Consider the following 25,648-nt stretch of genomic DNA (forward strand, 5'->3'; position numbering starts at 1 on the left):
CGGGGCAGCTGTGTAAAGAACACCTCCCCTGCCAGAGGACACTGGCCCTGGAGTTTGGGGAGAGGGAGGCGGGGCTCTGGGAGTTGAAGGGCAAGGGCACCTGATTTTGCTTCAGCTGCTTCTGGAAATTGCCCTTCCTGCCCAAAGGGAAGAACCCTGCCCAGTTCCCCCTTCACCTCCATTCCCCTGTCTAGTAAACAGGCTGCTGTCTTTGTCCCGGCTGGTCCTGCTGTGAAGGGACTTGAGAAGTTTTAGTTACCTGGCCCTCTGGCTTCTCAGGCCAAATCATGGCTTGTTAGCAAATAGGAGTCCAGCTCTAGTCCATCTGCTAGAATCCCCTTCTTGCGTGGGTGGCCAGAGCTGCAGCTGGGCATGTCCTGAGGGAAAACCAGAGGCACTGGGAAACTGTCGGAGTCAGAGAGCAGCAAGGATGAGGGGTCAGACTGGTGGTAAAAGGCCCTTAGAGCCCTGAGCCTGCCCAGGTGAGGAGCCTATCCACCCTGGCCATCATGGAAAACTGGTATAAGGAACTGGTATCTTATCTGGTGCCCAGGGGATGAGGCATTGGTGGTGAGGTGAGATGGACGGGGGTGTGAGGGCCCCAGGAATGAGGAGATATGGCCATCTGGCTGGTCAGTCACACTGGCTGGAGTGTCGGTCAAAGCAGGGAGTAGGGAGAGAAGCAAGGAGTCTCGTGAGCCTCACTAAGGGCTCAGGCTTTATTCTTAAGACATCGCAAGAGAGTTTTCAGAAAGAAATGAACAAACCATGCTTTCTCTTTTACCAGGTGAAGGCCTTGGAGAAAACCGTCCCAATCAAAGTTGCTCCTAGTCCTGCCAAGGGGACCCCTGGGAAAGGGGCCACCCCAGCACCCCCTGGGAAGGCAGGGCCCTCAGCCACCCAGGCCATGACGGGGAAGCCAGAGGAGGACTCGGAGAGCAGCAGCCAGGAGTCAGACAGCGAGGAGGAGACACAAGCTGTTAAGAGCCCAGTGCAGGTGGGACCTGGAGAGAGGATCCTGGAGCTGGCACCCCACCCCAGGAGGCCTTCTGAGGGCTTATTCTCCCGCTCCACATGCCCCGGTCATGCACAGGGCCATGTGGTGTCTGGTGTCTTCGACCCCATCTGCTCTCCTGTGTTCCTCGAGTCCACCGTCTGGGCTCTCTCCCCAATTCTGTTTCTCTCTCTCTCCAGGCAAAGCCCTCTGGGAAGATCCCCCAGGTTAAAGCCACCTCCTCAGCACCCACCCAGGTGCTTTCCCCTAAGAAAGGGGCCCCTCCAGCACCCCCTGGCAAGGCAGGGCCTGCAGCCACCCAGCCCAGGAAGCAGGAGGAGGAGAGCAGCAGCAGTAGCAGCAGCAGCGAGCAATCGGACAGCGAGGGCGAGGCGTCCACGGCCGTGCGGCAGACTACAAGCCTGGCTCAGGTGAGGCTGGAGGATGCCAGCCCTGGGAGTCGCCTGCAGAGACCCTGTCACCCTCCTTACCTCCTGTCTTACCTCACACGATCCCCACTAAGCTTCCCGTCCTGTCCTCTGTCACTCCCAGGCAAAGCCCTTGGAGAAAAACTCTCAGGTGAGAGCTGCCTCAGCCACGGGTGCGGGACCCTCGGCGAAGGGTGCGGTCCCAGCGCTCCCTCAGAAGGCAAGGTCTGTGGCCGCCCAGGACGGGAAGCAGGAGGACTCGGAGAGCAGCAGTGAGGAGGAATCAGACAGCGAGGAGGAGGTGCAGACGGCAGGGACCTCAACCCAGGTGAGTCGTCTGCCTGCGAGGTTCATCTCTCCTGCTCAGTGCCGGAAGCCCCCTCCCTGGACCGGGTGAGCCTCTCATCTCCGTGTCTCGCTGTAGGCACAGTCCTCTGGGAAAGCCCTCCAGGTCAGACCTGCCTCAGGTCCCGCCAAGGGGCCCCCTCAGAAGGCCGGGCCTGCAACCACCCAGGTCAAGGTCGAAAGGGCTGAGGAAGACTCGGAGAGCAGTGAGGAGGAGTCAGACAGTGAGGATGAAGCTCCTGTAGCCAAGACTCCAGCCCAGGTAGGGTCTTGGGAGGGGCGGCTACACGGCCTGCCTCTGAACTGCCCCCCGCCAACCAGTCAGCTCCACGGGGGGCTGTGGGGAGGGATGGCAGTGAGCTCCAGCCCTGGGCACATGGGGACTCTGAGTCCATGATCCTTCTCAAGCTTCTGAATTATGTGTCCCCTCAGGCAAAATCAGCAGTGAAAACTTCTCAGATCAAGGCCTCCCCAAAGAAGGGCACCCCCATTACACCCGCATCTGCCAGGGTCCCCCCAGTGCAAGTCGGCACCCCAGCCCCCCGGACAGCAGCAACAGTGAGTACACCCACCTGCGCATCATCCCCAGCCGTAGTCAGGCGCACCCAGAAGCCGAGGGAGGACTCTTCAAGCAGCGAGGAGTCCGAGAGTGAGGAGGAGACAGCTCCTGCTGCCGCAGGGGGACAGGTGAGGCCAAGTTCATTTGGCTGGGTTGGGGCCGGCCCCCATGGGTCCTTTGGCCCCTATGATAGGCCTCTCTTCTGTGTTATTCCAGATGAAGTCTGTAGGGAAGAGCCTCCCAGTGAAAGCTGCCTCAGCACCCACCAAGGGGCCCTCAGGGAAAGGGGCCACCCCAGGGCCCCTTGGGAAGGCAGGACCCGCAGTGGCACAGGTCAAGACTGAGGTGCAGGAAGACTCAGAGAGCAGTGAGGAGTCGGACAATGAGGAAGCGGCCGCAACTCCCGCACAGGTGAGGCCTGGGACGGGGCTGAGGATGGGCTAACCTGGGCTGCCTTTGCCCCACCTGGGTATGCAGAAGCCTGAGCGGCACCCTCAGCTCAGCCTCATTCTGCACTTTCCACTCATCTCCTCTGCCCGTAAGAGCTGCAGGGTCAAGCTCCAGGGTCTCCTTCATCGCCTTTTGAGCTCCCACTGAGGTTTCTTTTTACACCAGCTCTGTTGAGTACTCCATCGACCAGGTTCCATCCCGTCTGGGGCTCCTTTGGCCCTGGCTCTCATGGTTCCCAGCCTAGATGGGGGACGGATATGTCCACAGATTGTATCAGCATGTATAACAGGGTTGAGATGGAGGGTGTGTGCCTAGGCCAGCAGAGCATGGCAGACCATGGTATCTAGGGCTTTTGCAGGAAAGCAGATCTCTTGGATGAAGTGGCACCTGAACTGTGGGCTGAAAGAGTTGGCCAGGTGATGTGAAGTTTTCCAGGCAGAGAAACTAGCTTGTATGAGAGCCAGGAGAGTGCCTGGCTTTTTGAGTTCCCCAAGCAGAGCGTTCTGGTGGGATCACTAGGGGAGACCATGTCAATGGGAAGTGGTGGGAATTTTGGAGCTGGGCTGCCTGGGTTCAAGTCCCAGCTCCATGTCCTAGCAAGTGCTACAATCCATCAGGGCCTCTGTTTATTCTTCTGTAAGTTGGAAATTGACCTGCACAGAGTTGAATTTGATGAGCTCTCACCTGCCACATCTAGCCAAGGGGCTTGCACACAGCAAGTTCTCATCCATCTCCCTGAGGGAGCAGACTCAAGAGTTGTCTTCCAGACCGGCAGAGCAGGGAGAAGTGAAGATAGCTCACTCCCTGCTCACTCACCCACCCACCGTTTATTATTTTTAATTGTCGCTCTTTTTTTCACTAACCACTCATATTAGTCATTTCTTGTTTCCCTGTACCAGAGTTCACATTTCTGTGAATTTTTTTTGTCTTGCTCTCACTGTTATCTTGTGAGACCCAAGGTCCCGTAATTCCTTTACTGAAATTTTAAGCTATTCTTGGCCTTCCCAGAGTCTCAGCTCAATAGGCTCCTATCCTGTTTTTCCATGCTATAGAGACATTCCAGACCAGTGCCTTTAAAGTTTCATTGTGCTGATCACTTAAGTACTAGTCTTCATATTTGAGCCTTCCACCTGTCCCATGAGACAGTGTTCATTTGCTTTGGTTTCTGGACAAAGAAATTGGAGCATAGAGGAGTTGTTTGGTGATTTGATCCAGCCCCACCAGCCCCTGACTCCAAAGCCTTTCCCACTTCCTTCTACTAAGGTTTTGTTTGTTTTGTTTTTTTGGCCAAGATGCATTGCAGGGTTTTAGTTCCCCAACCAGGGATCAGACTCATGCCATTGGAATAGAAGTTCAATGTCTTAACCAGTGGATCGCTAGGGAAGTCCCTTTCTGTTACATTTTTACCACAACTTTTCCAGCCACAGAAATAGTCATATTTTGGGGCATTATGTTCTCCTGGGTTGAAAAAGAGCAGCCAGTCCCTCTGCAGGGGCCTAGCCTTATAACCTGGTGCTCTGTCAGACGAATCTGCCTTTCCTAGCTTCAAGAGGTCTGACAAGCCTCTGCTAAAACAAGCAGGACTAATAAGAGGAGTCTAACTGGCCAAATTCTTTTCGTTACCTTCATCCAGGGATGCAGATAATAACTGCCTCTGTTGTGAGGTTATTATGAGGATTAAATGAGACAATACTTGTATGGCCTCACCCTCACTGCCATACATATTAACTGGTTTCTAATCAGTATTTCTAATCATTGTTCTCAGCATTGCTGAGGTCAGGAATTGATCTGCTCAGATACCCACCCAGCCAGCTGGAAGTAAACCGTCCACTGAGGAAACTGAAGTTCAAAACAAACAAATTAACAAGTCAGGATGGGTTCTGGAAAACCAAATGTGCCAAAGACTCAGAAAGGAGATAATTCATGATTTAAATGCTGTGAAAAGAAAGATAGCCCTGGTGTGAGAAAGGCAGGGGAGAGATGTTTAGTCAGTGTTTGATGAATGGCCGAATAAGTGGTGTGGTGCCTTGTGGGCCTGAATTTGTGATGTATATGATCTTATGTCCTATGACATTGTTATACTTGCTTATTGGTTCTAGTGACTTTTGTAGATTCCTTAGGATTTTCTATATACAGATCATGCCTTCAAATTAAGGACAGTTTTACTTTTTCCTTTCTAATCTAGGTAACTTTTATTTCTTTTTCTTGCCTTATTAGACTGGCTAGAACCTCCAATAAAATGTTGAATAGTAGTGGTGAGAGCAGACATCCTTGTCTTATTTTTAATCTTAAAAATAAAGCATTCAGTTGTGTGATGTTAGCTCTAAGTTTTTCATAGATGCTTCTGATCAGATTGAGGAAGTTTCCTTCTATTTCTAATTTGTTGAGAGTTCTTATCATGAATTGGAGTTAGTTTTTGTCAAGTGCTTCTTCTTTATGAAAGTGATTTTTTTTTTTTCTATTGTTAATATGTATGACATTAGTTGTTTTGGGGGTATTAAATCAATCTTTGATTCTTGGAATAAGTCCATCTTGGTTGGAGTGCATTCTCCTTTTTATTTGTTGCTGAGTTTGGTTTGCAAATCATTTGTGAGGATTTTTGTGTCTTGTGTTTACAAAGAATATTGGTCTGTAGTTTCCTTGTGATATCTTTGCCTGGCTTTGGTATTGTGTGATCCTGCCTCATAAAACCTCTTTTCTCAGAGTTTGTGTTGCACTGGTATTATTTCTTTTCTTCACACAATTCAAATTCATAAGTAAAGCCATCTGGACCTGGCCTTTTTGTGTATGTGGGTGAAGATTTTTAATGACTCAGTCAGTTTCTCTAATTGATGTTGGTGTATTCAGATTTTTTTCCTCTTGAATTAAGTTTATATTTTGTACCTTTTAATACTTCTGTGCAGTTAATAATTTGTGCCATTCTAGAAACTTGTCCATTTTCATCTCAGTTGTATAGTTGATTAGCTTAAGTTTGTCCATAACATTCCTCTATATCCTTTTACTATCCATAGGATCTGTAGTGATGTCCTGCTTTCTTTCATAATTTTTGGTAATTTGTGTCTTCTGTCCTATTACTTGGTTACTTTACCTAAAGAATTACAAATTTCATTCTTTTCACAGGAATAACTTTTGGCTTCATTGATTTTTTTTTTTTCTCTTATTTTCCTGTTTTCTTTTTCATTAATTTCCAATGATCTTTATTATTTCTTCCCTCACTTTGAGTTTGATTTGCTCTTCATTTTCTAGCCTTTTAAGATGGAAACTTAGATTTTTTTTTTTTTTAGTTTAGATTTTTCTTTCTAATTTAAACATTTAACACAATAAATTTCCCTCTGAGGACTGTATTAGCTTTGTCCCATGAATTTTAAAGTACTGTATTTTTAATTTTATTCTTTGAGCCATGGATTATTAAGAAGTGTGTTGGGACTTCCCTGGTGGTCCAATGGCTGAGACTCTACACTCCCAATGCAGGGGGCTTGGGTTCAATCCCTGGTCAAAGAACTAGATCCTCCATGCTGCAGCTGAGATGCAGTGCAGCCAAGTAAATATCTTTAAAAAACAGTGGGTTGAGGGACTTCCCTGGCAGTCCAGTGGTTAAAACTGTGTGCTTCCACTGCAGGGAGGCTGGTTCAATCCCAGGTTAAGAAACTAAGATCTCCCATGTTATGCAACGTGGCCACACACCAGGAAAAAAAAAGGGGGTGGGCTAATTTCTAAATGTATGGAATTAATACAGGTTTGTTTTTGTTGATGATTTTTAATTTAATTCTTTTGTGGCTATAGAATATATTTTGTGTGATTTCAATCCTTTTAAACTTACTGACTTTTTAGGGCAACTTAGACATGGTGTCTTTTGTTTTTGTAAGTCTATGTCAAAGACGTTACTCCCCTCTGATAATTTGATTTCTGTGCTGATTAGCCCCTTTTCTTCATCACACATAGGCTATGCTTTAGACTGTTTTCTTTATTCAATTCATGAATGTTAATTTCACTCGGTCTTATATAAATGAGGGAAGCTAAATTATGGGGCATACCTCTGCTCAGATGACATCTCTGAATGAGATGGGCCTTGAGATGCTGCCAAATCCCTCATCCTATTTCACGTTAGCAAGGTTTCCTTTCACACTCTTATTAAGGATTTTGCTCTTTGTTGCTGTTGTGTTTCTAGGTCTGTATTTGCTGGAGACACTGATAAACTTTTAGGGGATTCCTTGGATATCAGTTAAGGTTAGGGTTAAGCTGAAGAAAACCTCAGACAACAGTGGTTTTCCTTTTTGTTCTGCCATCCTGAGTACCTGGCTTCTACCTGATAGACTAAGATGGCTGCTTGAGCTCCAGCTATTGCCTCAGTATTCCAGGCAGCAGGAAGGAAGAAGACAAATCTCCTACATGAGTAAGAAAGTCAAATGTATGCTTGACTTATATTCGTTAGCTAATCACATGGCCACCTAGCTGAAAGGGAGCCTGGAAAACCTTTGTTCAGGGTAGTCTTATGCTTAGCTAACTCGAAGAAAAAGTGCTCACAACAGTAATGAGTTTGCGTGCTTATTGTGTGCCAGCACTGTGTTAAACACTGTGATATCGCACGTTTTGTCCTCACCCTTCCTCATTCCCATTTTACAGAGGAAGAAAGTGAGGCCCAGTGACATCAAATGATTTGCCCAGGTTCATACAGGTGTTATTGGAGGAGTCAGAATCCAGATTCCGGCATCTGACTCCAGAATTGGCATTCTTGGCTCACTGCTTACATCCTTTACATAATTAATTCCCTTTTCTCCTTCCAGGTGAAGACTTCAGTGAAAACCCCTCAGACCAAAGCCAACCCTTCTGCCACCAGAGTGGCTTCAGCCAAAACGGCAGCACCAGCTCCTGGAAAGGAGACCCTTGCTGTTGCTCAAGCCAAAGTGGGGTCCCCAGCCAAGGCAAGTAGGACCAGAGCCGAAAGAGGTGCCGGGGTGGAATGGAAGGGAAGACCACGCAATGGTCCTAGCCTGGACAAGGGTCCTGCACAGGTGGGAGTGACCTCCCCAGAGTTGTGCCCTGGCTGGGGTTTCACCTAAAGGGAACAGCGCTTTCCTCTTTCCTCAATACCATTCCCGCCTCCCAATTCAGGTAAAACCACCAGCGAGAGCCCCCCAGAGCAGCGCCATCTCTGGGAGGGGCCAGGCGTCTGTGCCGGCTGTGGGGAAGGCAGCGGCTGCAACAGCCCAGGCCCAGCCGGGGCCTGTCAGGGGCTCACAGGAGGACTCGGAGAGCAGTGAGGAGGAGTCGGACAGTGAGGGAGAGGCGCCTGCTCAGGTGAGGCCCCGGGGGGCGGAGAACAGCCCCGTGCTTGTCCTCTGGACCAGGAGCCACCCGCAGCACAGCTGCACATGCCCCAGCCGTCTCCCGTCGCCCCCTTTCCTGATCCTGTTTCTCTCACTCCAGGCGAAGCCCTCAGGAAAGACCCCCCAGGTCGGAACTGCCTCAGCCCCCACCAAGGCATCCCCCAAGAAAGGGGCTACCCCAGTACCCCCTGGGAAGGCAGGACCCCCAGCCGCCCAGGCCAGGAGGCAGGAGGAGGACTCGGAGAGCAGCAGCGAGGAGGAGTCGGACAGTGACAGGGACGCGCCAGCAGCTGCACCTTCAGCCCAGGTGAGGCCTCACGAGGAAGCAGCTGTGGTGCCAGGCCTCCAAGCTACCTCCACCTACTCCCATGTCAAAACTTGGGTTCAGGGCCAAGCAAGGAAGCAAGACCAGATTTAGGCTCTGACTCCAGGGACCTTTCCCCCTGCTGCTGTCTCTCATGTTTCCTTAGGTAAAACCTCCTGTAAACAACGCCCCCCCCCATGCCCTCAGTGAAACCAGGGCCTCCCCAATAAAAGGTGGCTTTGGTACTCCCATATCTACCAAGGCCTCCACGACACTAATGGGCTCACCAGCCCCATGGGAGGCCAGGCAAGGCCCTCAAGGATGTCCCAGTCAGAGAACCAGGAGGGGGCTTCGATGTGGTGCAGGTACCATGAGGCCCTGGGGAGTAGGAGGAAGCCACATCCCTCACCCTGTTGTCCTGTAGGTAACGGGGCCTAGGGCCTCCTGTTGGTATGTGTGTCTCTCAGAGAGAGTTCTTCTAGCTCAGTGTGAAGCCTGGGGAATGGGGAGAAAGAAGGAATGAGGACCCGACTTTTATCTGGATGATTCTTCCTCTGTCTGCTTGCAGGAGTGGCTACAATGTGTAGTTCAGGGTGACAGACTCCAGGACTCACAGGGCTCAGACATGTGGAGGAAATGACCTGAGTGGTACGGGCCTAGTGGAGGTGATAGACGGCAGCTAACATGAAGCCTTGGTGTCAGGAGAGACCGAGGGAGTGGTGGCAACAAGGGCAAACTAGAACGATGGTCCCTCTCCGCTCCAGCCAGTTGTGACCTGATGGACATGTGTGGCCAGATCTTCCATTCCTTAAGGGAAGCTGGCAATCCCTGCTCCAGGCTGAGCTCTAATCCCTCCTAGATTTGTGTTTTCTTCACAAGTAAAGAAGCACCAAGAGGTGTAAGTGCTCATAGCACTAACCTCTCTGCCTTCGGTGTAGCAGATCAACTACTCAGTGTGCTGTCTTGTTATAGAGATGAAGGCATGAAAGACATTGGCCGTGCCCTCAAGGAACTTGTAGTCTGTAGGGTAAGACAAGGTGACGGGGTTACCGGAGCATGTTCTGGTAGTGCTTCTTCTGATGGAGCTGGGGAAATGAGTGTCTGAGAGGCTGGATGAGATGATTGAGCTGAGCTTGGAGGAAGACCTGGGGTTCTCTAGACACTGAAGTGGAGACAGGCTCCCCAGGGAGGAGATGGGAGAGTGTGGAAAGGAGAGGGGTTGTGAAGTCAGATGGGCTCAGCAAAGGCCAGCTGTCCTGCAGGCAGCAGTCACTTCTAGTTGCTTGTTACCAATATCTATGGGAGCCTAAATGCCAGACTGAGACACAAGGGTCCTAGCCGTGTTTTGGACCATGATACTTTTTGTAAAGTTTTAATCAGGTTATTGTATCAGTCAGGACATCTTAGTCTGCAAGAGAAAACAAGAGCTACTTCATAAGCGCTCAGATGGATCTTAGGGGGATTGATTATCTCAGGGCATGAAGTTTCATGGTAGGGCTTCTGTGAAGGTGGTCCCTTCAGCCTAGCATCATTGGTGACTCAGATTTCTTCTGTCTCCATGTTTTATCTGCCTCATTGTCACAGCAGGGCTGCAGCATCTCCTAAAGAGAAAAATCCCCCAGTTGACTTCCCCTCCACTTAGCTCCTTGACCAGATCTAAGGCATGTGGTCTACCTGTCCTCTGCCATCCCCACCCAAAAAAAAAATGCCACTCATTGATGAGGGGCCTGCAGTTCCTACGATTGCCTGGGAGAAAGGGCCACCCTCTCCAAAGCCTGTGGTGGGGCTCGCCAGGACAGAGTCAGGGTTCTGTTAGCAAGGAAGACACGGGGACTTGGCTGTTGCAGTGTGCACTGTAGTCAACCCAGTAAAAAATTGGGAAGTGCACACCCAAATCAGGATCTTCTAGCTTTTCTTAAGAAATTGGAGACTCCAGGGACTTCCCCAGTGGTCCAGTGGCTAAGACTCTGTGCTCCCAGTGCTGGGGCCTGGGTTCAACCTGTGGTCAGGGAACTAGATCCCACATGCAGCAGCTAAGACCCAGTATAGCCAAATAAATAATTCTGTGCATGCTAAGTCGCTCAGTCATGTCCGACTCTTTGCAACTCCATGGACTGTAGGCCACCAGGCTCCTCTGTCCATGGGATTCTCCAGGCAAGGATACCGGAGTAGGTTCCATGCCCTCCTCCAAGGGATCTTCCCGACCCAAGGATCAAACCCATGTCTCAAGTCTCCTGCATTGGCAGGTGTGTTCAAGAAACTGGAGGCCCTAGCAGTTTGGCCCTGCTTTTCTGAGTAGTAAAAAATTGGACCTTCACACCAACAGGGAGGCACGGAACTGCCCTCTGCCCTGGCCTGGGCCCCCCTCCACCACCAGCACCTTTCAGTTTAGTCCCTGCTCTAGGTCCTCCTCTGGCTCCTGACTGCCATCGCCAGCCAGCCCCCTCGTTTATTCCTGGGCTGGCAGGAGAGGATAACAGCTGGTTGAACTGCTCTCGACCGGCTCCTTCTTTTAGCTGGGGATGTGACAGCCAGATGTGAGCTGTGCTGGGGCCTCTGGCTCACCCCTGCCACCTGTCCCGGGCTGCCGTCACCTCTCATTCAGATGCCTGGCCAGCTGCCCGCCAGCCCTCGGGTTTTAGTGGTACCTGACTCACACACCCCTTTCATGGTTGGAGTCAGCTCTGGCAGGGAGGATGGGCAGCGTGGAGGCCTGTGTTCCTGGTGTCTGTGGGGCATGCTGGCCACCCCACCACACACGCTGTGGGTAAAGGGCGTCATGCTATCTTCCCGGGAGAGTGAGGATCGTTGCTCGCTGGCCTCTCAGCTGTGCTTCCTCTCAGCTAACAAATGCCCCCTTGCCCACCATGTTCTTGTCCTCTCAGAAAGAGGGTAGCTCCAAAACTGCCACAAGCAAGACCCTGGTCTCCGCATCCCTGGAGAAGAAAGCAGAGGAGTCCTCAACCAGCAGTGACGAGGACCTACCGTCAAGCCAGGTAGGCCGGGCCTGTCCCTGAGGCCGCTTAGGCTAAGAGCTGGGCAGATGGGCCTGGGAGACGGCGGGGCGGGGGCGGGGGGCACGGGGAGGGCAGGTCTGTCCCACTTACAGCGCTTCCCCGTTTCCCGAGCCCTTTCTTTTTTTAACACTTTCATCTCCACAATAACCCTGGGAGGCAGGAAGCAGAGCCTGCCAAAGGAGGGTCAGAGTTGGCTCCCACCTCCGAGGCGCGGATACACAGCATGCCGCCTGACAGGGAGGGCCTGTTACTGCGGGCGGCGCGTGGTGTGCCAGGAATCGAGGCCCAACAAGCGGGAGTGATCGCCCCGAACTCTTATGACCCCTAAGAAGCCCAGGAAGAGGCAGGCACTGGGCCCTGGTTCCATGTATACCCTACTTCCTGTTGGGACCCAGGAGCCTTCTCTGCAGGGTCTGTCAGGGCCCTGCGGGCCTGGTCCCAGACCTCGCCCAGGAAGCTGCGGCCCATCTCCACACGCTGCCAGCCATCCTCCCCTGGCTCTACCCCTGAGGGCGGAACCAAGCCCCCCTGTCTTCCCAGCTCCAGAGGCTTGCTAGCATTCACCTGGCAGGTGTCTGAGTTTCTGTGTGAACCCCAGGCCTTTCCCACAGCCGGCACTGCCCTTTGTCCTCACCTAGCCCCAAGGTACTAGAAGCCAGGCCCCTCAGAGATGCCGGAGTCCCCAACCGTCAGATGAGTGGGGTCTCCCTATCCAGCTCCCCTTAAATATCATATCATACACTGATTAGTCCATCAGTAGGGTCAGGTGTCATGCACACCCATGGTGTTGGGGTGCTCACTGTCTTTCTCTCAATAGCCTAGGTTAGAAGAGTAACTGTGAACAGCTCCATCTACCATTGGCCACTTCCTGAGTGCCAAGGACTATGCTAGTCCCCATTTTCATTTTTCTGTTTAATCCCCAGACCAGCCCTATGAGGAAAGGTGCTTCTTTTTATTACCATTTTGAGGAGGAAGGAATGAATAAGTCCAGAGAAGTTGGATAAGCTGCCCTGGCGTCACATGGTTGTCATAAGGGGACAGACCTGGCGTCAGAACCCAACCTGCCCATACTCTGCTAGCTCCCTGGCCCTGCCCTGACACTCCCCTCCCTGTGGCAGGAAGACAGCGGGGCTCGGGCCCTGCCCTCGGGCTCTCCAAGGAGCCTTTTGGAGCCTGCCTGTTTCTGTGTGCAGGATCTAAACAGCTGGGAGGGAGGGGGCCGCTTTGCCCTTCTCTGCGGGGGCGGACTAACACAATTAAAATGAACATCATTCTTAAACTGAACCATTTAATTGGTACGTTAGTCCTCAAGGTTTTGGAGTCCCTGTTAGAAAAGAAAAAGAAAAAAAAGTCAGCACTTTGTGCATCCCCGGAAGGATTCAGGGAAGACGGCACAGCCTGGGGGAGCTGCAGCCTCCTCCCAACTTTGGGGTTTTTTAGCTCCTTAATCCCCAGCTCTCTAATTATGATTATTATCATTATTATGCATTTATCAAGCACTTCTCTACTGATGAGTTTCACTGTTTTTATTATTAGCCCATCACTGAGAGTAAGGGATTGATACCAGGGTGGTGGGCAGAACCCCAGGCCGGGAGGCAGAGAGGGGCTGTGGGTCCATTCCCAGGTCCCCTCACTGTGCCTCAGTCTCCCCCGCTGCAGGGGTTGGGCTTACCCCTTTGCTCTCAAAAACAGATCAGGGGATGGTCCCTGCGCGGCTCAGCCTTGTTGTGCAGGCATTAATCCCAGGCCAGAGTCTGTGCCAGGCCTAGGGTAGGTACCAAATTTAACAGGCAAGACCCTGCCTTTAGAGTTTCAGGTTGAGTTGGAGAGAAATAAGAGACCTCTAAGAAGCTGAAACTAAGGTGTTAAATCAGAGATCTAAGGTCTAGCATGGTTGATCCTAGGAGTTCCTGTCTGGTGCCTGGAGAACCAGCTTCCAGCCCTGGCTCTGACACCAGTTTGCTGGTTACCCTGTGTGAGGCCACTGGCCCTCTCAACCCCTGGGGTGAGACTCCCTGAGGGCTGGTGAACCATGGAGGCTCTGGGCCACATGCCCAGGAGTGGGATTTTTCAGCTCCCTCAGGTGTGGGCCTAGGATGTGTGACCACTCCAGACAGTCCTGGGCGAGGCCTCAGAAGTGCTGCCTCCCATGGCTTGGGTCCCCCGTGTTTGTGTGCCTTGTCCCCGGGGTCAGCAGGCTAGGCCAGTCTGCCCCCCACCCCCGCCATGGCCTGAACGAGGGCACTCTTGTGGTGCACTCAGCTGTGACTTCTAGAAGGCCACTGGACTTGGTCCTACAGGCACTGACCCCTGCAGTAGAAAGGGACCCTGTGTGTTCCCTCTGCGCCCTCACTGCCCAGCACCTACAGGGGGCAGAGTGGGGGTCCAGCCAGGTGTTCAGGCTGCTTCCACTTCCAGTGAGTCTTTCCTGACCCACCCCAGAAAGAAGGTCCTTGTCACCCCATGTGTATCGTGCTTTGTGGTTTGCGAAGCAGACCAGAAGCTCTTTGGTGAGAGAGCCCAGACTGGGTTACTAAGAGCCCTTCCAGCAGGTGGGAGAATGAGGCTCACGAATCTCAGGGGCTGGGCCACACAGCGAGGTCGTGGCAGAGATGGGGTCAGAAGTGTGTTCCACGTACCCCCTTTGAACCCTCTCTCCCATCCAGGGCTCCGTGGGCCCCCCACCCCCACCCCCAGCTCAGAGGCGGGGCGGGCAGCGTGGGCAGGTAGAGCAGGGCGGAGGCTTCTGCCGAGGAGCTGCTTTTAATATCCCAGACGCTATTGTTTGCCTCAGTGGGTTCTCTGCCTCTCTTCGTCCCCGACAATCTGTTCCTCTGTCTTCTCACATATATATAGATCCCCCCTCCCTCAACTGAAAGCCTTCTCCCACTTCCATCCTTCTCTCTTTCATCACGTGGGAAGGAAGTCTCTGGAAGTGGCAGATCAGAGCGGCTGTGGGGGAGGCTGTTTGGCAGGGGTAGGCAGGGCCCGGGCCCGGCAGAGCTTCCCCCTCGGGCAGGCCCCTTTCTGCTTTCCATTTCATGTTGCCTTTCCTGCAGCAACCTGGAGGATGCGGAGTCAGTCCCAGTGGGGTGGGCAGAGACCTGGGTTCCAGACCATGGCCGTGGGCAGCTCCCTCCTGCTCTCCTGCTGCCCTCTGTCTCCCTGTGGGGTCGGGGTGGGGGCAGAACTCAGACCAGACCTGACCTCTGGGGAGTGGAACGTAGGCTCCCCAGGTGTCCTTCTATGCGGTGGGCACGTTCACTGGCACTGCAGTTCCCAGACATCCGCCACGAGTCCACAGGGAGTGTTACTTTTTTCTCTTTTTTTCCAGTGTCTTACTGGAAAATGCAGAGCATGCCCCAAGCTAGAACAGTGTAGAGTTGCCAGTCACCATCCCAGCTTTGGTAGTTCTGGACTTGTGACCAGTCTTGGTTCATCCACATCTTCACTCTCTTCCCCAACACCACTAGATTCCTCCTTTTTTTTTTTTTTTAAAAAGCACAATCACTAAAAAGTTGGCCCACCTAGTCAGCGTCCCCATTTCCCCGGTTGCCTAATGACGTTTTCTGTATCTGGTCAAATAGGAATCTAGATAAGAGCCACCGGCTACATTGGGTCCCTTTGGTCTTAGTTGGTTTTCCCTGAGCAGTTTACCTGTTGAAGATCCTGGGCCTGTGTAGTTTGGGTTGCTGCATATCCTGGCCACATTCCTGCGTCCTGGCAGGAGTCAGCATCAGAGTCTTGGGCATGGGGGCAACTAGACTGTGAACAGCCCCCTAGGCGAACCGTCAGGCAGCTGACAGGGCATTGCTCAGAGCGCCCCGCACAGCAGGTGTGTGTCTCTGAAGTCAACGAGAGGAAGGAGGCTGACCTCCACATTCTGGGCCTGACTCGGCTTCAGTTAGGCTGTGTGACCTTGGGCAATTCTCCCCCCACTCTCAGGACTTGTGGTTTTCCCATCTGTGTGATGGAGCTGATACTGCTGATCTCAGGGGTTCCTCTGAGGGTCGGGTGGGCTCCTGTGAGCTCTGAGATGCTGTGCAGGGTCTTGGCGGGTGCCTGGGCTGGGAGTGAGTTGGCAGAGCCTGGGAGCTCTCTGGAACCCTCGCCTTGTAACACCCTCCCCTACCTACCTTCCCTTTCCCCTGGCCAAGCTGTTAATCACTGCGGGGGTGTGTTTTGTTTTTGTTTTTCAAGGTGATTAAAACCCCTCTGATTTTTGTCGACCCTAATCGTAGTCCAGCTGGCCCAGCTGCTACCCCCGCCCAAGCACAGGCTACAGGCACCCCGAGGAAGGCTCAGGCCTCGGAGAGCACAGCCAGGAGCTCCTCTGAGAGCGAGGATGAGGATGTGATCCCCGCTACACAGTGCCTGACTCCTGGTGAGCACGGGCCACCCTGCAGGGCTGACTCCCTGGCTGCAGCTGCCAGGCCTGTGCACACATCCATTGAGGTGCCAAAGGGAGAAGACACTGGCTGAGTGTCAGCAAGTAGTTGGTCTGGAGGGGCTTAGGGCAAGGTTTCGACCCTATGTTGGCTCATCCCCATGAGGATCTGGCTTGAGCAATAACTGTGCTAGGGCTTCTCTGTGCGGGCTCCAAAAGGTAGAACCCAGACTAGAGACTGGAAACTGCACTCACCAGGTTTGTAGTTCGGGAGGAGCCTTGTAACAGCTAGCTGACTGAACTTGGAGAGAGCTGCAGGGTAGTGAGCCTCCCATTCCTGGTGGCATGTAAAGGAGATCAAGTAATCCCTAAACAGAGAGGTGTAGGGAGGAATTCCTGGAGACAGGACCAGGTCTGGGCTTTCTTTGACTTTTGACAATCTGTGATTCCGACAGTGATAGCAAGAAAATGGGTAATCATTATTGTTGTTGTTACCAGAACACTTTTTGATGAGGATATTAATACCTGATCTTATCGGGTTTATTAAGAAATGCAGATTAGCACAAAAGAAAAAGCATCACTTGTAATCCCACTGTCCAAAATAATCATTGTTAACATTTTACAGCTATTAACTTTATAAAAACCAAAGGTTCACTGTGTATTTTTAGTGAGACCGTACTGTACATATGCTCAGTAATCTTGACATGTTGTGATGTTCCGTAGTTACAGCGTGATCCCCACTGGCTACCGAGTGGTCACCTGGGAATCCCGCAGTTTTTTCAGGCAGTGTCGAGTTGGAGGAAGCTAAGAGTTTTATTTGGGGTGTTGGGCTGTTACAAACAGTGCTGCAGTGAACACATGTGACTGAGCCTCTGCACATGACCAAGGCTTTTCTAAGAGAGAGGGTTTTAAATGCGCAGAGTCGTGTTTGGCTCCAGTGCTCTGCCTGTCATTCAGGAGGAGCGGCTTAGCCAGTGAGGGGGACTGCAGGTGGGGAGGAGCTGAGGAAGAGGCCTGGGGTGTTGCCCACAGCTGCTGTCTCATCTTATAAAACATGGAGACAGTGGCTGCTCCTGCCTAGAAGGCTTGGGAGGGGGCTTAAGGGGCTTCTACCACATGGGCCCTGGGCACCGCATGAGTTTCCCAGGATGGGCTGATAGAGCGGGTTTTGCTGCTTGGTGGAGGCCACAGGGCTTCTCTGCCCTGACATACCCCTTCCCCCTCCATCTCAGCCACTAGGACCAGCGTGGTGACTGTGCCCACGGCCCCCCCAAAGGCGGCCCTCAGAGCCAGTGTGGTGGGGGCCCCCAGCAGTGAGGACACAAGTCGGGGGTCTGAAGGCAAGAAACAGGAGGCTTCAGCCACTCAGGTACCTGGTGGACAAGGGGTTGCTGACGGGCCAGTGGGCTGAGGGGTCCCCTCCTCAACACCATTTCCCCTCAGGGTTGCTGGGTGGCACTGTAGTTGCTCTCACCTACCCCGTGGAAGCCAAGGCCTTTCCTGGCCTGGCCATAGCCCTGATCTGTGTCCCTGAAGGTCAGGAAGCATCCTCTGGCACGTGGCTCCCCGGGCAGAACCAACACGACTCTAGCAGCTTCTCCAACAATATCAGGCTTTAGGTTTGATTTTTCTCTCACGGTTTGCTGTGAACAAAAGTTGCCCTTTGTTAATGTTCATCATAGTGACCAGTAGTGTTCTTCCGAGCCTTCACTGTTTTCAGTGCATTTTTATTTCTCTGGTCCTTGCTGGAACCTAAAAACCAAGCAAGGGAGAGTTGATGGCTCGTTGTTCAAACGATGGAACTGAGCACCACGCCCTCAGCAAGAGGGTTGAGACGTGTCCAGGATCAGGCAGGGTCGGAACCCAGGGCTCCTGGATCCTCGTTCATTGTTTTTGGGGCCCATTGCTTGTGGGGCCATAGCCGTTTGCTTTCCCAAGCCCTTGCACCCGCCCCCGTTTTTCCTGAGATGGCAGGAGCGAGAGCTGGAGAGGCTGAAGCAGGACTTGGGCACCTCCATTCATTGGGGCTCATCACAACCTCCAACCCAAAAGAGCTTCCTGGGAGCATGGTTGCTGAGTGGGTGGCTGGGTTGTGGTCACTGCACCCACCAACCTGCATCCATTTGGCCTTTCAGCCAGCAGATGGTGCTGAGCATCTGTCCATGCTGGGAACTAGGGGTACAGCAGGAAGAAGACAGGGAGGGGCCCTGCCCTCAATGGAATTGCCAAGGCGGGGGACAGCCATTAAGCAAGGAGACCAAGAGTTAAAGTACTCACCAACTGGTGGGTGCTTTGAAGGGAGTAGTATTGATGTAAGCAAGGAACAGTGGGATGACTTGCCTTAGAAATGATAGGCCGGGGTGGCCTCCCAGAGGAGCCAACGCTGGGGCCAGAGAAGCAGCCAGGTCTGAGCAAGCTGGGGAGCCCTCCAGGCAGGGAGACCCAGGCACAGAAGCCTCTAGGGAAACGCTTGGGGGTGTGAGAGCTGGAAGAAGGTGGGGTAACAGGGGCAGAGGAGCCAGGCCTCACGGCCCGTGGTGAGGGCTAAAGAGGGCCTGGCGGTTTTAGCGAGGGATCACACCCAGTTCTCGTTCCGTTCTCTCCTTGGCTGCTGGCAGGCGTGGGAAACAGGAGCGGCACCAGGGAGCCTGTTGAGTCTGTTGCAGCCACTAGTCTAGAGGCTCAGACTCAGTGGTGGGGCCTCCAGGGGGGCCTGAGCCCCTTCCCTCCCCTGGGCTGGGAGCTGTCTGTGGATCCTCTGAGAATGATACAATTAGCTTATTTTCTGCCCAGTCAGTGGCAGTACCCCTTCAACCGCCCCTCAGCCCTCCACTCCACCTCCAGGTTCCTCTGGCAGCTATGGGTCCCCTCCTGCCCCAGCCAGGCAGGATGTGACCAGGATGTGGCCTAGATGGCATGCCAAGAACCTAGGAGCCCAGGCCAGGCTCTCACCCACCCATGCAGTGTTAGGCTGAGGCCAGCTCCTGGGTCATGTGTCTGGGCCAGTCCTCTTTCTGGGGGCCCTGGGCAGGGTCCTGTCTGCATGGAGCCAGGCTAGCTCCTCACCTTTGCCTTTCACAGGTGACCAAGAGGAACCTCCCGCTAACACAGGCTGCCCTGAAGGTTCTTGCCCAGAAAGCCAGTGAGGCCCAGCCTCCTGCTGCCAAGACCCCGTCTTCAAGTGGGGTGAGCTGGGGAGCTGGGGGCCAGGCCTCACCCCGGAGGCGATAGTGTTCAGAGACACGGGAGGTAGAAGGCAGGGTGCAGGCAGGGACCCAAGTCCCAGCGCCAGCATTTAACTACCCCATGACCTCAGCATATGCATTTACCTTCCCAGGCTTCTACTGTGCATGCCCCCCACCAAAACGTTTTTTTTGAGGGATTTTAGTTCCCCAACCAGGGATTGAACCCAGGCCCTCAGCAGTGAAATCCTGGAGTCCTAATGACTGCCAGGGAGTCTCCCACTGCCCATCCTAGAGAGTGGTGGGAGAATTAAATGGGGCCTGTGTGCGGAGCCTCTGGTGGCACCTGGCCCTTCACTGAGATATTCAGTAAGCACCAGGTCTTATTTCCTCTAATTTTCCCTTTCCACCCTCTCTCCTGTCCCTGAATCAGACTGACAGTGCCGTGGGAACACTCTCTACGGCGAGTCCCCAGAGCACCCCTACCCCGGCCAGAATGGCCAACAAGCTCAGAAAGCCTGAGGTTCCTGCAGCGCAGCGGGCCACAGCCGCTCCCTCGGGGCACCCCACAGCCAAGGCCCCCGCGCCCTCAGATGACAGCAACAGCAGCTCTTCAGGGAGCGAGGACGATGCCGAGGGGTCCCAGGCGGCCCCGTCAGCCCACAGGCCAGGTGAGGCTCCTGGGAGCGGAATGCTGGCGGGCCTGGTGGAGCTCTGGGCTCAGGTCTCTGCTGTGCATCTGCCCATGTTCTGTGACTTTGACCTAGGCATCTCACGCAGGACCTCAGTTTACCCACCTGCACAGCCCTGTGACCAAATTGGTCCACACAACATGAAAAATCTTTTTATTTGACTGTTTGGCCACGCCCAACCTTTTGGGATCAGGCTTCCCTAACTGATCCCCAGAGTCCCAGGACCATACCTCTCTTGGGGATTAGAAGGTTTGGGCATGCAGGTGTCTCACTGGAAATGCCGTGTATAGCAATAGACCATGGAAGGGAGCAATGAGGGGCAGATGATGCCTTAGATCAGAGGGTGAGGCGTGTCAACAGGGACCAGACCACCTTGGGGCCCTCCCACTCCCGGAGCACTCTGGCCTGTCCAGCGGGCAGAGGGAACCTGGGGTTTCCAACAGTTACCTGTGCTTCTCCTGTAGGCCCAGCCCCCTCCAGGAGGGAGACCTTGGTGGAAGAAACCACACCAGAGTCCAGTGATGACGAGGTGGTGGCACCTTCCCAGGTAACTGCAAGGGGAGGGGCTGGCAGTCTCGGGAGCCTTGAGGTGGGAGTCCCAGGCCAGGCTCTCACCCACCATGCAGTTGTAGGCTGAGACCATGCCCTGGGTCATGGATCTGGGACCAGGCCCGTCCTCTTTCCAGAGGCCCTGGGCAGGGTCCTGTCTGCATGGCTCCTCTCCTGAGGTCCCACTTCAGCATAAAACTGTGAGAAGCAGACTCTTAGAGTCTATAGAAAGGCTTTACCTTGGTTTTAGGTGTTTTCCAGATAAAAACATTCTCTAACAGATAACAGATGGGATTTCTTTTAAGGTTATCATCTGTATGTGGCAAGTGCTAGTGCTTTTCCGTTTGCATTAGCAATAAGTTTCCTTTTTAAGTGCGCCCGTTTAAAATAGGTGTTAATATAGTAGTGCCGGAGGTACGCACACAGGGCTGATGCGCCCGCCGCCTAGCTGGCCTGAGGGTCCCGGGGCTGGTCTCCTCTGTGGGCCGTGCACTGCTGGGCTTCTTCACGCTGGGCTTCTTCAGTCTCTCCTGTCAGGTTTTGTGACTCCTGGGCTGACTCCAGCCGGTTCCAAGACTTCAAAGGCCACTCCCAAACCAGATGCCAGCCCCTCTGTTTCCTCTGCTCCGGCCACCAGAGATGCCCCAGAGGGCAAGCAGGAAGTGGAGCCCCAGCAAGCAGCAGGCACCATGTCCCCTAAAACAGGTGAGTCGAGGGCCGCAGGAAGGACACAGCAGGATGTAGAAGAACAAGGCAAGGAGCCCCTTTGCTTCCCTCAGGAGCAGTCCCACCAACATGGTCCTGTCTGCCAGCAGGGCCTCCCCAAGTGAGGTCTAGTACTGCTACATCAGGCCTGGAGCTGCTCGTCAAAGTACAGGGGCCTGTACCCTAGAGTTTGGCTCCTGTAGTCTAGGGCTGCCCGGAGGTGGGGTTATCCAGCCCTGTGGGATGCTGGTGCACCTTCCTCTCTACCTTAGAGGAAGTGCACCTTGACTTACAGGCTAGGCCTTGGCGCTCTCTAGCTGTTCCTGTTGACTTTTCTTCCTAATAAGTGGGCTCCTGGTACAGGGTGTAGGTACTTGGGATAGCTCAGACAGAAGATGGGGTCACGTTTGAAGAAGTCTCCTGCACATGGTGAAGACCCCAGGCAAAGGACTGACATGCTTTGAAGCCTCAGAGAAGCCCATGGCGACTCTGGACCTCGGTACCTTAACCACATAGGGCAGGGGTTGATGGATCCACTGGTGTCACATACAGAAAATGGCACATGTGGAGAAAGTCACGTGGTATTTGGAGGGCAGACGAGTGCTCAGGTCACCTGGCCTAGGGTATCAGCCACTGCTGACTGTTCCAGCACTCTGGGACAGGTGTCTCAGAGGGTCTGCCTGGGACAGCGCTCGAGGTTCCCTGGCCTTGGCATTCTAGGGTGTGTGGTAGACAGGAGGCAGAGAAGTGGGTTGCTGAGGCACCCTTTGTTCTTCTTGGCTCCCTTCTCTAGCTGACTCCTGTTCTTGCCACGAAGCACCAGAGGACTAAAGTGGGACCCCCTCTGCCCACCTCCCCGGCCCCCCGGGGCTCTGGAGCCAGAGCTGCTGCAGGTCCCACTGTACCCTGTAGGGAAAAGCTTTATCCTCCCCACATGGAGCAGGGCCAAGCTACCAGCACCTCCCAGAGCCCAGGGTGTCGCCACTCTTATGCTGTGAGACCCCAAAGGGACCTGTGAAGTTGGGGCAGTGCTGGGACATATGCTCAGCTCCCAGTCCTGGGGCCTCTAGCTGCGGCTTGCCCAGTGCTGGGTCAGCAAGAGGAGTCATTGCTCATTTTCTTCCCCAGTGTTCTCTTTGTGAGAGGCGGGTGTGACAAGGAGACATTTTAGAGGGGGCTGTGGAAGGTTTTTTTTCACACGTGTAGTCAGCACACAATTATCAAAGGAGAGCAGAGGCGTGGAAAATTCTAAACAAAGGCTGCAGCAGAAGTCTCTCTGGCAGGCAGTAAACCTGCTTAGTCAGCCACCATGTGCATATTCTCTGCACCCCCCACCCCCAGGCCAAGCCACCTGGACCCCTGACCACGGAGGGCTGCAGGCCCACAGGGTACAAGTGGGCATAAGTTGGATGGCTACATGACCTTGGCTTTTTTTTTATGCATCTGTGGTTTAGAACAGTGAGGGGATTCAGTGTTCATCCAATGCCTCATTTTATAAACAGAGAACTGAGTTTGGTTTTCAGGCCCAGGGCCCAGGCATCCTGTCTCCCTGCCCTGGGCTCCTGACTGGAAGGTACCGTCTGTCCTGTCCCATAGATTCTTTGATTTGTTGGCAGATTACAGGCCCTTTTGGAGAAGGAAATGGCAACCCACGCCAGTATTCTTGCCTGGAGAATTCCTCGGACAGAGGAGCCTGGTGGGCTACAGTCCGTGGGGTCTCAAAGAGTTGGACACGACTGAGCAACTAATACTACAAGCCCATCAATTAACATTCTGGAGTTAATTTCCATCCCCAACCTGAACTTGAGTTTTCAGTGTGAGGAGACATGAAAAGAGCTCTAAGTTAGAAGCAGGCAGAGAGGTGTGAGCAGGAGATCCGGCGGGTTCCCATGGTCCCATCTGTACCACATCAGAGAAGGTCAGGTCTGTGCTGGACCCCCTTGGCTTTCATGCCACCAGAGGTCTAGTCCCCAATTCTCTCAGGTCCATGACCCCGGGTCCTCTCTCCATAGGCAAAAAAGAAGCTGGTGCCACACCTCAGAAGCCCGGGAAAGGGCCTGGGAGTCCCCCGGCCTCCATGCTGGCGCTGCAGAACAACATCACCCAGCGCCTCCTGAGCGAGCCCTGGCCTCTGAGCGAGGCGCAGGTGCAGGCCTCAGTGGCGAAGGTGCTGACGGAGCTGCTGGAGCAGGAGAGGAAGAAGGCCGTGGACACCGCCAAGGAAGGCAGCCGGAAGGGCCGCCTGGGCCATAAGCGGAAGCTGTCCGAAGACCAGACAACCCCCAAGGCCCCCAAGAGCAAGAAAAAGAAGCAGCTGGCAGCCACAGATGGCGGAGAGCAGGTGGTCTCCTCAGGAAAGGCCCCCAGGACTGTCAAGGGGAAATCCAAGAAGGACAGAGCAGGTGGTGACGTCAAGGAGAAGAAGGAGAAGGAGTCTCCTGGCTCTCAAGGGGCCAAGGAGAAGCCAGTAGGGGAGCTGGGGACCCCGAAGGGTGACGGGGGAGACCACGGCAACCTTAAGATCAAGAAAGAGAAGAAGAAATCCGACAAGAGTAAGTGCCCGCTGCAGCCCAGAGCGCACTTCCCCAGTCCTGCTGAGGGCTGTCAGTCCCCACTCGTGCGAGCGGCCCTCAGCCAGCACAGAGAGAGCTGAGAATGTCTTGTCCGTCTTGGGAGCAGGGTGGGCAAAGCCAGAACCAGGTGCTAGAGCAGCGGGGCCACCACCACCAGGATGGCGCTCACAGCTCCAGGGCGTGTTCTGCTCGCAGAGCCCTGCACTCCCTCATGGCGGCCACAGCCACGCGCACTGGCAGCCCAGGCTCCTGGGGTCCAGGCTCCTGGATAGCAGCCGCCCCTTGCTGCATTTTGTGCTGGAGTCCTTGTGCAGCCAGGCCACGTTTAACCCCCACCCCAGCCCTGTCTGATGGATGATCACTCATTCCCATTTTACAGGTTGAAAGTGTCTTTTTAAAATCAGTGTGTAGAAATTTTACAAAGTGAGTTAAAATGGTAACAGTCCAGGGCTTCCATGGGGGCAGAAATCATAAGACTTGTGCTTCGATGGCCCTTCAGGGTGTGGGGCATGGAGAGGAGAGAGCTCTAGGGACCCTGGAGACATGCTCTGTGTCTGCCCACTTTGACCCAACCCTTAAGATTAACATCTGTTGTTTAGCAATTTTACTTTCTTCCCTTAGAAAAAAAAGACAAGGAGAAAAAGGAAAAGAAGAAGAAAGCAAAAAAGGCCTCAACCAAAGACCCTGGCTCACCATCACAGAAGAAAAAGAAGAGAAAGGTAGAGTGAGTCCCAAGGAGTCTTCGGCTGGAAAAGGGGACCCAGACCCAGTCCCCGGGTGAACGTGAGCCAGATCCAGTCCCTGTGCCCCTACCATTCTCAGAGTCCCGAACGGGGGCTTGTGTATTGTGAGACAGTAGAGAAGAGCTCGGAGGTGGCGGCCACCCTGAGAGGCCCAAGGTCTGTGCATGTGGGGGCCATGGAGTGGCCCTATCTTGCCTGTGAGGTAGGAGGCTATTATGACGAGTGAAGAAAAGAGAAGCCCCCCTGGGGCCAGGAGACCAGCTAGGCTGTTGCAGGTTTCTGGGTGAGAGAAAAGGTTCCCTTGGGTGTGTGTGCCCCAGCTGGCGGGGTATCCCCACGGCAGAAACACTAACGGTCTGCCTCATCCATGTTAAGGGCTGATCGCCTGACCAGGGACCCTCAGCTCCTCATAACGCTGATGTGGTTCTCACCATGGCCAGCAGGGCCACAGCCGTGGTCAGAAAATCAGAGCGTCTGCTGCTGCCAAGTCCTGGGCTCCATCCTCCAGGGCGCAGGGGGCACCCTCTGCACCCTCAGGATCTCTGTATCCCCAGTATCTGTTCTGGGGGAGCCACGGACCCTCAGGAAGGAACTGTCATAGCCCCTCCTGGTGAGGGTGGCGTGGGTGGAGAGACACTTCAGGTACAAGAGCCTCTCCTGCTTCTCTCTTCACAGAAGAAGACGGCAGAGCAGACTGTCTGAGGGACACCAGGCGGCAGGTACACTCCTGACCTGGGAACCCCTGCTGACCATCTGCTCACTGGGGAGGGCGGGAGGTCAGCTCCAGCATCTGCCGTGGTCCTCAGGAGCGAGACTGGGCCTTGTGGGTAGGCCTGAGGGGAAGGGGTTTTGGAGAAAGAAGGTTCAATTCCCCAAGGGCAGTGGGTGATGCCGGGAACCAGAGCTGCAGAGTCAGAACGATCCAGGAGAGTCTGGACAGTGACCACCACTGAGTTGCTCGGAGCAGTGCTGGGATGTGGTGGGGGAGGGGCACACTGGCATGCTTCCTCCTTGTGCGTGAGGATAAGGCTCGAGGTCGGGGACAGCTCAGTCTCCTTTGCCACTGTCACTCCTTTTCTTTCTAATTTTTTAATTCGAGGGCCTTTCCTCATGGGAAGGAACATGTTTTGCTCAAAGCAAGCCATTCTGATGACTCTGTGCTTCCCAGGTGGTGGTGAAGGGGTGGAATGCTCCACCCAGCTGAGTAAGCCCCAGTCTGCTGTAAACAGGGGTGATACAGGCCTGGGCAGGTGGTGAGGCTTCAGTGAAGCTAAGCTCTGAAGCCCTCGTCCCAGTTCCTGGGACACAGTCAGCACCACCAGGTATCCACCGGGGTTAGTTAATGCTCCTCTCCTGCATGGGGAGAACTTTTGATTTGATTTTGTTCTCCTTG

General features: G+C 53.8%; 1 protein-coding gene across 6 annotated transcripts in view; it reads left to right on the top strand.

Moving 5' to 3' along the window:
• The window catches only part of TCOF1 (treacle ribosome biogenesis factor 1), a 38,078-nt gene that overhangs the window by 11,907 nt on the left and 523 nt on the right, over positions 1-25,648 (top strand). For 3 of the 6 annotated variants that reach the window (XM_061151731.1, XM_061151732.1, XM_061151733.1), the window contains exons 8-26: positions 788-997; positions 1,195-1,425; positions 1,547-1,750; positions 1,847-2,029; positions 2,200-2,454; positions 2,543-2,737; positions 7,561-7,698; positions 7,889-8,074; positions 8,204-8,410; positions 11,293-11,403; positions 15,625-15,808; positions 17,044-17,180; positions 18,893-18,997; positions 19,427-19,664; positions 20,150-20,232; positions 20,759-20,939; positions 22,952-23,491; positions 24,134-24,231; positions 24,931-24,974. In XM_061151731.1, the coding sequence (XP_061007714.1) occupies positions 788-997; positions 1,195-1,425; positions 1,547-1,750; positions 1,847-2,029; positions 2,200-2,454; positions 2,543-2,737; positions 7,561-7,698; positions 7,889-8,074; positions 8,204-8,410; positions 11,293-11,403; positions 15,625-15,808; positions 17,044-17,180; positions 18,893-18,997; positions 19,427-19,664; positions 20,150-20,232; positions 20,759-20,939; positions 22,952-23,491; positions 24,134-24,231; positions 24,931-24,957 (3,513 nt within the window). In that variant the 3' untranslated portion in view covers positions 24,958-24,974. The remainder of the gene's footprint in view (positions 1-787; positions 998-1,194; positions 1,426-1,546; positions 1,751-1,846; positions 2,030-2,199; positions 2,455-2,542; positions 2,738-7,560; positions 7,699-7,888; positions 8,075-8,203; positions 8,411-11,292; positions 11,404-15,624; positions 15,809-17,043; positions 17,181-18,892; positions 18,998-19,426; positions 19,665-20,149; positions 20,233-20,758; positions 20,940-22,951; positions 23,492-24,133; positions 24,232-24,930; positions 24,975-25,648) is intronic. The other 3 variants (XM_061151734.1, XM_061151735.1, XM_061151737.1) reach the window with 3 other exon arrangements.

This window comes from Dama dama, chromosome 9 (assembly GCF_033118175.1).
Source record: "Dama dama isolate Ldn47 chromosome 9, ASM3311817v1, whole genome shotgun sequence".
Classification (NCBI taxonomy): domain Eukaryota; kingdom Metazoa; phylum Chordata; class Mammalia; order Artiodactyla; family Cervidae; genus Dama; species Dama dama.